The sequence below is a fragment of the Bufo bufo genome, chromosome 4 (assembly GCF_905171765.1).
Source record: "Bufo bufo chromosome 4, aBufBuf1.1, whole genome shotgun sequence".
NCBI lineage: Eukaryota > Metazoa > Chordata > Amphibia > Anura > Bufonidae > Bufo > Bufo bufo.
The window spans coordinates 117450398-117462890 of record NC_053392.1 but is presented as its reverse complement, the minus strand read 5'-3'; the positions used below and the strand labels follow the sequence as shown (position 1 = coordinate 117462890).

Genomic DNA, 12493 nt, shown 5'->3' with positions numbered 1-12493 from the left:
CCTGTGGCAATGGCACTGAAAGAAACACCTGAATTCACTGATTAAAACATGTGTCCCAATACTTTTTCCCATACAGTGTATATTCATTGCTAACATACTGTATGTGTAAGGGGGCAGTGATGGAGGTCTCTTTAGTGACATTCATTACGCACTATGGCCCCAGCCATGCTGCAGATGTGCCCCCACCACTCGCCCAGCACCCTGCGTCAACCCCACAGCTTCCTCTCTTCCCCAGTACAGAATCTGCCGTGACGTCACACGCCCGGCACCGACTCCCATCATACACTGCGTCTATCAGTCGCTTAGGACAGCTCAGTGGTTGGCAGCCAATGACACGTTGCTAAGAGCACAGCGCATGCGCAGTAAAACCATTAGCGCACTGCGCAAGTGCGCAGGCGTTCTGTGAGGGACAGCCATGGCGGCGGTGCAGGAAAGTGTGAGCAGTCAGTGGCTGCCGGACATGGACTTTATCAGGCAGGAGCTGGAACGGCAGGACCCCACTGTGCTGTCCGTGGTGGCGGCGCTCGTGGTTGTGCTGCTCAGCCTGGGTGAGTGTGAACTGCGTGAAAACATGTACCCCACGTTATCCCTCCAGCTGTTGTGGCACCACAAGTCCCAGCATTGCAAGGAGCTTGTAACGTCCTATAGTAAGACATCAGGTGCCTCAGGCCTGTGTTATGGGTTGTGTAGTTGATCTCCTAGGGTTGTATGGGTGCCAAGGTAGTCACCGCCTTAAAAGGGGCTCTCCAGTTACAAGTAATGATCACCTATCTGTGGTATAGGTGACAACTGTCTGATCAGTGGGGGTCGCATGTCGAGGCCACCACTCCATTCAGTGTCTGACCCAGTGGAGTGTGGACTTAGCTGTCGGTCCCATACCTGCTGCGCTATGCACACAGGACCCCCATTCTGGTGATCGGACCCCCACTGATCAGACCCTTATCACGTATAATTACTTATAACTGGAATACCCCTTTAATGCTGTGTGACTACCCTGGCCCCCCATTCAGTCTTACCGAAGTGTGTGGGGTCATTGTCCTGCTGGAAGGTGAACCCCCATCCTAGCCTCAAATCACGCAGAGTGGTACGGGTTTTGCTCAAAAATATCCCCGTTTTTAGCACCATCCATCTTTCCTTCAACTCTGACCAGTTTCCCAGTCCCATCCCACAGCATGATGCTGCCACCACCATGTTTCACTGTGGGGATGGTGTTCTTTGGGTGATGTGTTGGATTTGCGCCAGACATAGCGTTTTCTTTGATGGGCGAAAAGTTACATTTTAGTCTCATCAGACCAGAGCACCTTCCTCCATACATTTTGGGAGTCTCCCACATGCCTTTTCACAAACTCCCAAAGTGCCTTTTTGTTTTATGCTGAAAGTAATGGCTTTCTTCTGGCCACTCTGCCATAAAGCCCAACTCTACGGCTTATTGTCGTCCTATGTACAGATACTCCAGTCTCTGCTGTAGAACTCTGCAGCTCCTCCAGGGTTAACTTAGGTCTCTGTGCTGCCTCTCTGATTAATGCCCTCCTTGCCCAGACCGGTTTTTAGTGGGCGGCCGTCTCTTGGCAGGATTGCTGTTGTGCCATCTTCTTTCCACTTGGTTATGATAGATCTCCCTTCCCTGGTCTGCGCTGCTCCAACTCTGCATTCTCCAGCTCTGCTGAGTGAGGGAGCGTCTGCCAAGCGCAGGGACAGGGAGAAGTGCACACAGCCCAGGCACTGTTATCAGCTGCTGGGGAGGACCTGGCTTTAATCATTTACTTACAGTCCCTGGCTGTCAGTAATGGAGGACGCAGCGTGCAGGCTCACGTCCTTCAACAGATAGACGGACCATGCCTAGCAACCCTATTTTAAGCACAGGTAAAAGTAGGCAGTACAGGGAACAAAACTGTGGAATTAAGGGGTAATTGAATACACAGTGAAAAGTTGAAATAGGGCCACCAAGGAGACATTAATCACCAAAATCCAATACTCCAAAAATATATATATATACGACAGTTATCCTTTAAAGAGGACCTTTCACTTGTATAAACTATGTGAACTGAGTATGCTGCCATATAGAGGGGCGCCCGGGGATCTCACTGCACTTACTATTATCCCCGGGCGCCGCTCCGTTCTCCCGTTATAGGCTCCGGTACCTTTGATCCTTAAGTTATAGTAGGCGGGTCTTCCCTTGTCCTGTGGGCGTCTCCTTCTCCTAGGCTGTAGCACTGGCCAATCGCAGCGCACAGCTCACAGCCTGGGAGGATTTTTTCTCCCAGACTGTGAGCTGTGCACTGCGATTGGCCAGCGCTGCAGCCTAGGAGAAGGAGACGCCCACAGGACAAGGGAAGACCCGCCTACTATAACTTAAGGAGCAAAGGTACCGGAGCCTATAACGGGAGAACGGAGCGGCGCCCGGGGATAATAGTAAGTGCAGTGAGATCCCCGGGCGCCGCTCTATATGGCAGCATACTCAGTTCACATAGTTTATACAAGTGAAAGGTCCTCTTTAAGGGGTTAGTCTCACGGAAACAGTTTGTGGGTCTGGATTCTCTAACCAGTAAAGGGTCTATCAGGCTTTACATTTCTGCTGCAATGTGGAAGCATTGGGTCTACCAGACCAACTCGCCACTCTGCCGTCCATAGGGAAAACAGGCGGGTCTGTCTGCCCACTGTGCCCGATGAAGAAGGCCTTTGTGGTGGAACAGCCCTTTTAGGTCCATACTTGTTGCGGTCTGGGCCTCCTAGGTCTAGAAGAACAGAAGCTCAATGACAGTGTCTTCATTATTCTAGTGTGGTGTAGCCTCATACTACAGAGCGGGGCATTAGTATCGGGGCCGAGGAGTTTATGCTTCACATGGTATTGTATGTTCCACCTACTGACATGGAGCCTCTTCCTTGCGGTTTCTTTTTTTTAGTGATCTGGAGGTTGCTGCGGGGAAGTCAGAGCAGCAGGAGAGCCGTTCTACTCGTGGGCCTGTGTGACTCTGGTAAAACCCTCCTCTTCATCCGGGTATGACATTCAGTATTCTCATCTCACTGTCGATCAGGGTGTATTATAACTAGGGAGACCGAGTATAAGTACTGATACTTTTATTTAAGTACTCACCGATACCAATTATATTGTGGTAATGTTCAATTTAATTTAGTCATGGGGGAGATTTATCAAACCTTGTACAAAGAAACAGCGGCGCAGTTGCTGATAGCAATGAAAAAAATTAAAGCTGGAATTTGGTTGCTATGGACAACTGCTTTACTTTTCCTTTGTACAAGGGTTAATAAATGGGCATATAACAGTGTTTCCCAACCAATGTGCCTCCAGCTGTTGCAAAACTACAACTCCCAGCATTCCCGGACTGCCAAAGGCTGTCCGGGCATGCTGGGAGGTATAGTTTTGCAACAGGTTGGGAATCACTATTATATGCCCATTCCCCCCAAACGTTATTTTATATTTATTGTTTGAACATGAAATGGAGAGAAATTAACAGAATTTCTCCTCCATGTCATGCACCATACCCACCTGGCCTGCTGTAATCCTTCCCATGCGGATGCACCAGAGTACTGGGAGGAAGTGGCTTTAACTTCCTCCCAGTGCTAGGCAACCGCATGGGACTTGGAGGCCGCCGCAGAGGAGTCCCGCCCCCCCACGCCGATCAGCTGGGACACCCTGCCGTCCCCGCGCTGATTGGCTGGGAGCGCCGCCGCCGCACGGAAGCTGACACGGGACCCGCTGCCGCTCCCACCGCTGATCATCTGGGACACGGGACCATCAGGTATCGGCGACATTTGCACGAGTACTGGTATTGGTATCGGCACATCCCTCATGATAAGTAGCACATTCAGTGCCGAATCTGCATACTGGACCTCTAGGCTCGCACCTAGACGTGTGCTGGAGGTGGGCTGTATAGCAGTCCAGTAGTTGTGGCTTGTAACCATCACAGGGTTCGATTTCCTGCCTTTTAAAGGGGTTGTTCAGTGTTGTTTTATATAAAAATAGGGCGGATATCAGGAAGGACCTTCTATCAGCAATGTTCTTTTCGTTTCCATTCTGATGTTTCCTGTTTGCCCCACAAGTCCTTTTTGAGACAAAGTGTGACAACTCAGTCACTGCAGTGACCTACCTGAGAGATCACACTCCTCTATAGGGAGGGACCAGCGGGAAGCATCAGAACGCGAGCTGCGGATGATTGGTGAGGGGAGTAAGGATTTTTATTGGTTCAGCTAGCCTGACCCTTTAAAAAAAAAAAAAAAAAACCTTTGAACAATTGGGCAACCCCTTTAACCACCTCCGGACCGCTGTACGCACAGACGCGTCCTGGAGGTGGTTGATTCATTCCTCCTGGACGCATATACGCGTCCTCTCGCGAGACGCGAGATTTCCTGTGAACGCGCGCACACAGGCGCGCGCGCTCACAGGAACGGAAGGTAAGAGAGTTGATCTCCAGCCTGCCAGCGGCGATCGTTCGCTGGCAGGCTGGAGATGTGTTTTTTTTAACCCCTAACAGGTATATTAGACGCTGTTTTGATAACAGCGTCTAATATACCTGCTACCTGGTCCTCTGGTGGTCCCATTTGTTTGGATCGACCACCAGAGGACACAGGTAGCTCAGTAAAGTCCCACCAAGCACCACTACACTACACTACACACCCCCCCGTCACTTATTAACCCCTTATTAGCCCCTGATCACCCCTGATCACCCCATATAGACTCCCTGATCACCCCCCTGTCATTGATTACCCCCCTGTCATTGATCAACCCCCTGTAAAGCTCCATTCAGATGTCCGCATGATTTTTACGGATCCACTGATAGATGGATCGGATCCGCAAAACGCATCCGGACGTCTGAATGAAGCCTTACAGGGGCATGATCAATGACTGTGGTTATCACCCCATATAGACTCCCTGATCACCCCCCTGTCATTGATCACCCCCCTGTCATTGATTACCCCCCTGTAAAGCTCCATTCAGACGTCCGCATGATTTTTACGGATCCACTGATAGATGGATCGGATCCGCAAAACGCATCCGGACGTCTGAATGAAGCCTTACAGGGGCATGATCAATGACTGTGGTGATCACCCCATATAGACTCCCTGATCACCCCCCTGTAAAGCTCCATTCAGATGTCCGCATGATTTTTACGGATCCACTGATAGATGGATCGGATCCGCAAAACGCATCCGGACGTCTGAATGAAGCCTTACAGGGGCATGATCAATGACTGTGGTTATCACCCCATATAGACTCCCTGATCACCCCCCTGTCATTGATCACCCCCCTGTCATTGATTACCCCCCTGTAAAGCTCCATTCAGACGTCCGCATGATTTTTACGGATCCACTGATAGATGGATCGGATCCGCAAAACGCATCCGGACGTCTGAATGAAGCCTTACAGGGGCATGATCAATGACTGTGGTGATCACCCCATATAGACTCCCTGATCACCCCCCTGTCATTGATTACCCCCCTGTCATTGATCACCCCCCTGTAAAGCTCCATTCAGACGTCCGCATGATTTTTACGGATCCACTGATAGATGGATCGGATCCGCAAAACGCATCCGGACGTCTGAATGAAGCCTTACAGGGGCATGATCAATGACTGTGGTGATCACCCCATATAGACTCCCTGATCACCCCCCTGTCATTGATTACCCCCCTGTCATTGATCACCCCCCTGTAAAGCTCCATTCAGACGTCCGCATGATTTTTACGGATCCACTGATAGATGGATCGGATCCGCAAAACGCATCCGGACGTCTGAATGAAGCCTTACACGGGCGTGATCAATGACTGTGGTTATCACCCCATATAGACTCCCTGATCACCCCCCTGTCATTGATCACCACCCTGTCATTGATCACCCCCCTGTCATTGATCACCCCCCTGTCATTGATCAACCCCCCTGTCATTGATCACCCCCCTGTAAGGCTCCATTCAGACATTTTTTTGGCCCAAGTTAGCGGAATTATTATTTTTTTTTCTTACAAAGTCTCATATTCCACTAACTTGTGACAAAAAATTAAATCTCACATGAACTCACCATACCCCTCACGGAATCCAAATGCGTAAAATTTTTTAGACATTTATATTCCAGACTTCTTCTCACGCTTTAGGGCCCCTAGAATGCCAGGGCAGTATAAATACCCCACATGTGACCCCATTTCGGAAAGAAGACACCCCCAGGTATTCCGTGAGGGGCATATTGAGTCCATGAAAGATTGAAATTTTTGTCCCAAGTTAGCGGAACGGGAGACTTTGTGAGAAAAAAATAAAAAATATCAATTTCCGCTAACTTGTGCCAAAAAAAAAAAATTTCTATGAACTCGCCATGCCCCTCATTGAATACCTTGGGGTGTCTTCTTTCCAAAATGGGGTCACATGTGGGGTATTTATACTGCCCTGGCATTCTAGGGGCCCCAAAGCGTGAGAAGAAGTCTGGTATCCAAATGTCTAAAAATGCCCTCCTAAAAGGAATTTGGGCCCCTTTGCGCATCTAGGCTGCAAAAAAGTGTCACACATCTGGTATCGCCGTACTCAGGAGAAGTTGGGGAATGTGTTTTGGGGTGTCATTTTACATATACCCATGCTGGGTGAGATAAATATCTTGGTCAAATGCCAACTTTGTATAAAAAAATGGGAAAAGTTGTCTTTTGCCAAGATATTTCTCTCACCCAGCATGGGTATATGTAAAAAGACACCCCAAAACACATTCCCCAACTTCTCCCGAGTACGGAGATACCAGATGTGTGACACTTTTTTGCAGCCTAGGTGGGCAAAGGGGCCCATATTCCAAAGGGCACCTTTCTGATTTCACTGGTCATTTACCTACTTACCACACATTAGGGCCCCTGGAAAATGCCAGGGCAGTATAACTACCCCACAAGTGACCCCATTTTGGAAAGAAGACACCCCAAGGTATTCCGTGAGGGGCATGGCGAGTTCCTAGAATTTTTTATTTTTTGTCACAAGTTAGTGGAAAATGATGATTTTTTTTTTTTTTTTTTTCATACAAAGTCTCATATTCCACTAACTTGTGACAAAAAATAAAAACTTCCATGAACTCACTATGCCCATCAGCGAATACCTTGGGGTCTATTCTTTCCAAAATGGGGTCACTTGTGGGGTAGGTATAATGCCCTGGTATTTTAGGGGCCCAAATGTGTGGTAAGGAGTTTGAAATCAAATTCTGTAAAAAATGACGAGTGAAATCCGAAAGGTGCTCTTTGGAATATGGGCCCCTTTGCCCACCTAGGCTGCAAAAAAGTGTCACACATCTGGTATCTCCGTACTCAGGAGAAGGTGGGGAATGTGTTTTGGGGTGTCATTTTACATATACCCATGCTGGGTGAGATAAATATCTTGGTCAAATGCCAACTTTGTATAAAAAAATGGGAAAAGTTGTCTTTTGCCAAGATATTTCTCTCACCCAGCATGGGTATATGTAAAAAGACACCCCAAAACACATTCCCCAACTTCTCCCGAGTACGGAGATACCAGATGTGTGACACTTTTTTGCAGCCTAGGTGGGCAAAGGGGCCCATATTCCAAAGAGCACCTTTCGGATTTCACTGGTCATTTACCTACTTACCACACATTAGGGCCCCTGGAAAATGCCAGGGCAGTATAACTACCCCATAAGTGACCCCAGTTTGGAAAGAAGACACCCCAAGGTATTCCGTGAGGGGCATGGCGAGTTCCTAGAATTTTTTATTTTTTGTCACAAGTTAGTGGAAAATGATGATTTTTTTTTTTTTTTTTTTTTTTCATACAAAGTCTCATATTCCACTAACTTGTGACAAAAAATAAAAACTTCCATGAACTCACTATGCCCATCAGCGAATACCTTGGGGTCTCTTCTTTCCAAAATGGGGTCACTTGTGGGGTAGTTATACTGCCCTGGCATTCTAGGGGCCCAAATGTGTGGTAAGGAGTTTGAAATCAAATTCTGTAAAAAATGACGAGTGAAATCCGAAAGGTGCTCTTTGGAATATGGGCCCCTTTGCCCACCTAGGCTGCAAAAAAGTGTCACACATCTGGTATCTCCGTATTCAGGAGAAGTTGGGGAATGTGTTTTGGGGTGTCTTTTTACATATACCCATGCTGGGTGAGAGAAATATCTTGGCAAAAGACAACTTTTCCCATTTTTTTATACAAAGTTGGCATTTGACCAAGATATTTATCTCACCCAGCATGGGTATATGTAAAATGACACCCCAAAACACATTCCCCAACTTCTACTGAATACGGAGATACCAGATGTGTGACACTTTTTTGCAGCCTAGGTGGGCAAAGGGGCCCACATTCCAAAGAGCACCTTTCGGATTTCACTGGTCAGTTTTTACAGAATTTGATTTCAAACTCCTTACCACACATTTGGGCCCCTAGAATGCCAGGGCAGTATAACTACCCCACAAGTGACCCCATTTTGGAAAGAAGAGACCCCAAGGTATTTCGTGATGGGCATAGTGAGTTCATGGAAGTTTTTATTTTTTGTCACAAGTTAGTGGAATATGAGACTTTGTAAGAAAAAAAAAAAAAAAAAAAAAAATCATCATTTTCCGCTAACTTGTGACAAAAAATAAAAAGTTCTATGAACTCACTATGCCCATCAGCGAATACCTTAGGGTGTGTACTTTCCGAAATGGGGTCATTTGTGGGGTGTTTGTACTGTCTGGGCATTGTAGAACCTCAGGAAACATGACAGGTGCTCAGAAAGTCAGAGCTGCTTCAAAAAGCGGAAATCCACATTTTTGTACCATAGTTTGTAAACGCTATAACTTTTACCCAAACCATTTTTTTTTTACCCAAACATTTTTTTTTTATCAAAGACATGTAGAACAATAAATTTAGAGCAAAATTTATATATGGATGTCATTTTTTTTGCAAAATTTTACAACTGAAAGTGAAAAATGTCATTTTTTTGCAAAAAAATCGTTAAATTTCGATTAATAACAAAAAAAGTAAAAATGTCAGCAGCAATGAAATACCACCAAATGAAAGCTCTATTAGTGAGAAGAAAAGGAGGTAAAATTCATTTGGGTGGTAAGTTGCATGACCGAGCAATAAATGGTGAAAGTAGTGTAGGTCAGAAGTGTAAAAAGTGGCCTGGTCTTTCAGGGTGTTTAAGCACTGGGGGCTGAGGTGGTTAACGGCATCCACGTCAGAGGTAACTGAACTGTGGTAGAAATTAGGGTTGTCACGATACAAAAATTTTGATTCTATTTCGATACCATAAAAAAGTATTGCGATACCCGATACCACACGAAAAAAGGAAAACGCCCAAAAAAGCGGCGTGCATTCCGCATTTTATTGAACGTCTGGCCCATAATAGAACAGTTCTGTACTATTTTTTTGGGTGGACAAGGTGACAAAAAAATGGCGAATCGCACATTTTTTTTTTTCTTTCTGTTACAGCGTTTACCGCATAGGAGATCTTTTTTAATATTTTAATAGTTCATGCTTTTTCAGGTGTGGAGATTTTTAATTTAAACTTTTAGTATTTAGTTTTGTTTTGTTTTTTTACACTTTATTTTATTTTTTATTTTTTTACTTTTTCTTAAAGTTAGCCCTCTTAGCTAGGGCTAGAGCCCTTGTCCTATTCACCCTAATAGAGCTCTATTAGGGTGAATAGGACCTCACACTCTCCCTGCAGCCCTGTGCATAGTACACACAGCAGCAGGGAGGTTACCATGGCAGCCTGGTCTTCAGTAGCATCCTGGCTGCCATGGTAACCGATTGGAGCCCCAGGATTACACTGCTGGGGCTCGGATCAGAAGCTGCCACTGCACCACCAATTAATATAATTAACGCAGTAATTCAAGTGTAGGCTGCGGGTGACGGCGGCGGTATCACAGACCTGGCACCCAGCCTCTGACAGGGCGCTGCGATCCTCATCAATTAACCTCTCAGGTGCAGCACCTGAGGGGTAAATTGCCACGACTCGCGAGATCGCTGTGCCCTGTTATTGAGGCCAGGTGCTGGCTCTGTGATACCGCCGCCGGCACCCGCAGCCTACACTTGAATTACTGTGTTGATTACATTCATTGGTGGCCACAACCCCTCCTCTCCTCCTCACTGCTAGTCTCATTGGTGGCCAGCAGCACAGTGGGGAGGGAGGGACTCCCTCCTTCTTCACTGTGCTGCTGAAGAGAACATGGAGCGCGCTGAGCGCAGTACATGTCATGTTCTCTAACACATACTAGGCTGCGTAGCCTAGTATCATTAAATAGTAAGACCTGGTATCGTATCGATCCGGATGTAAAAGTATCGAGACTTCGATAACCGATGCAACTCTAGTAGAAATAAATGTTGGAAAACCTCTAAAGTACCTTCTGGTGTGAAAAACTTGTGGCCTAAAACTGTAAGGGCTTATTCAGACGGCTGTAGTGTTTTGCAGATCTGCAAAACATGGATACCGGCCTGTGTGCGTTCCACATTTTTCGAACCGCTCATGGCCGGCACTATGATAGAAAATGCCTATGGACAATAGGACATGCTCTCTCTTTTTTGCGAGGCCGTGGAACGGAACAATATGGTGTGCTGTCCTCATCTTTTGTGGCCTTGAAATTAATGGGTCCGCACCCGCAATTTTACGGAACGGATGCAGAATGATTCATTCGGTCATCTGAATGAGCCCTTAAAGAAAATTGCAGTCTACTTATCCCAGTGATTCTGTGCCTCTCCCCCACTTCTGATCCCCACCGGGCTACTGGTGTGACACCCTGTCCAGTGGTGGTGAATGGTGACAGTCATGGACGTCGTGTCATCGTATAGAGGTGATGAACAAGAAACCCCGGAGACACGGATCACTTCTATTGCAGTTTGGCTTGTTTCACAGATTAAAGGGGTTGTCCTGCCATATATATTAATGTCCTATCGTCAGAATAGCTCATCAGGATCTGATTAGTGGCGATCCGACACCCTGCACCCCCGCTGATCAGCTTTTTGAAGAGGAGGCGGCGCTCCGTGGGAGCCCGGTTTCCTGATTACACTGTCGGTCGTCTCCTGTAGAGCGGCAGCGTAGTGTAATTACAAGGGTTCACTCCATTCAAGTGTATGGAGCGAGTACTCATTACACTTGCTTCCAAAACAAAGTGCTGTGTAATGAACAGGAAGTACCGCTTACATGGACCACCGCCACCTCTTCATACAGCTGATTGGACCCCCGCCAATCAGATATTGATGACTTCATATCCTGATAGGTAATCAATATGTATGACAGGACAGACCCTTTAACAGAGTGGATATGCTGTGTGCGGATGCCCCTGGACAAAGATTGAAGGGGCCTCAGGATTAGTGTGCTAATGTTGATGACCCTGTAACACGTACATTTAGGGGGTTGTTGGGTAACGTTAATTTTGTTTGTTTTGTATTTTTTATTTCAGCTTCTAACTGGAAAATTCAGTAAAACGCAGATGTCCATTTCTCCCAATACTGGAATTTACAGAGGAAAGAACGACAAGGTGAGATGGCGGAGCATTTATACAGTAACCTTGCACTTGTGACCTACCTGTAAGTCTTCCCTGAAGACGACCCTGGGTGTTGGTTCCTCCTTACACACTTCAATGTTATATGCTCCCAGCAGAATGGGGGTTATGTATGGACTACTGCAGAAACAATGGAGCCGGCTGCTATGTCCAGATACTTGGTCTAAAGGTGGCTAAACCCGCTAGTATGGGATCAGCATTCAATCTAATGTGCACTGAGATGACCCAGTTCATCTACAATGGCAAGGGTTTGGTGGATAGGGTTGGGCATGTTGGATTTCGGCGTGTCTGATACTTTGGCGGTAAGCCGTCTCGTGCTGCATAGTATTATATAATCTTAGAATGGGCATTTATTGTTCCAGCAAAGGAAAAACGCACACCAGACCTATAAATTACCTTTATAAATATATATATTTTTTTTCTTCCCCAACATGTACGTTAAAGGGTTTCTGTGATGAGAAATAACGTTATGTAGCTGATATAAGCGATGTGCTAATGTCAGCAGTACATAACAGTGTCTTTATAACTCCCTGCCTGCCGTCGTGCTCTTAAAATAAAGACTTCAAATATGCTATTGAGCCTCTAGGTCAGGGATGGCCAACCTGAGGCACTCCAGCTGTTGCAAAACTACAACTCCCATCATGCCTGGACAGTCTTCAGCTATCAGCCTACAGCAGGGCATGGTGGGAGTTGTAGTTTTACAACAGCTGGAGAGCCGCAGATTGGCCATGCCTGCTCTAGGTGCTACTGGGGCGTTGCTTCAGCACCTAGAGACTCGTTCTGCGCACCCTTTGGCACGCCCAGGTCCAGTTGATTGACTTTCGAGTTCTCCTCGGTGTCCCGTAAATCCTGCGTCGTCCCGTTTAGTATTCGGCGCAGTAAAAACGAGCCTCTAGGTGCTGAAGCAACGCCCCAGTAGCACCTAGAGGCTCATTAGCATATTTTAAAAGTCTTTATTTTAAGAGAACGGCGGCGGCAGGGAGTTATAAAGACACTGTTATGTACTGCTGACATTAG

General features: G+C 46.7%; 1 protein-coding gene across 1 annotated transcript in view; it reads left to right on the top strand.

Annotated features, from left to right (window-relative positions):
• Positions 1 to 375: 375 nt before the first annotated feature.
• The window catches only part of SRPRB (SRP receptor subunit beta), a 32696-nt gene continuing 20578 nt past the window's right edge, over positions 376 to 12493 (top strand). The window contains exons 1-3 of the mRNA XM_040427700.1: positions 376 to 548; positions 2904 to 2998; positions 11375 to 11452. Coding sequence (XP_040283634.1) covers positions 416 to 548; positions 2904 to 2998; positions 11375 to 11452 — 306 coding nt within the window. The 5' untranslated portion in view covers positions 376 to 415. The remainder of the gene's footprint in view (positions 549 to 2903; positions 2999 to 11374; positions 11453 to 12493) is intronic.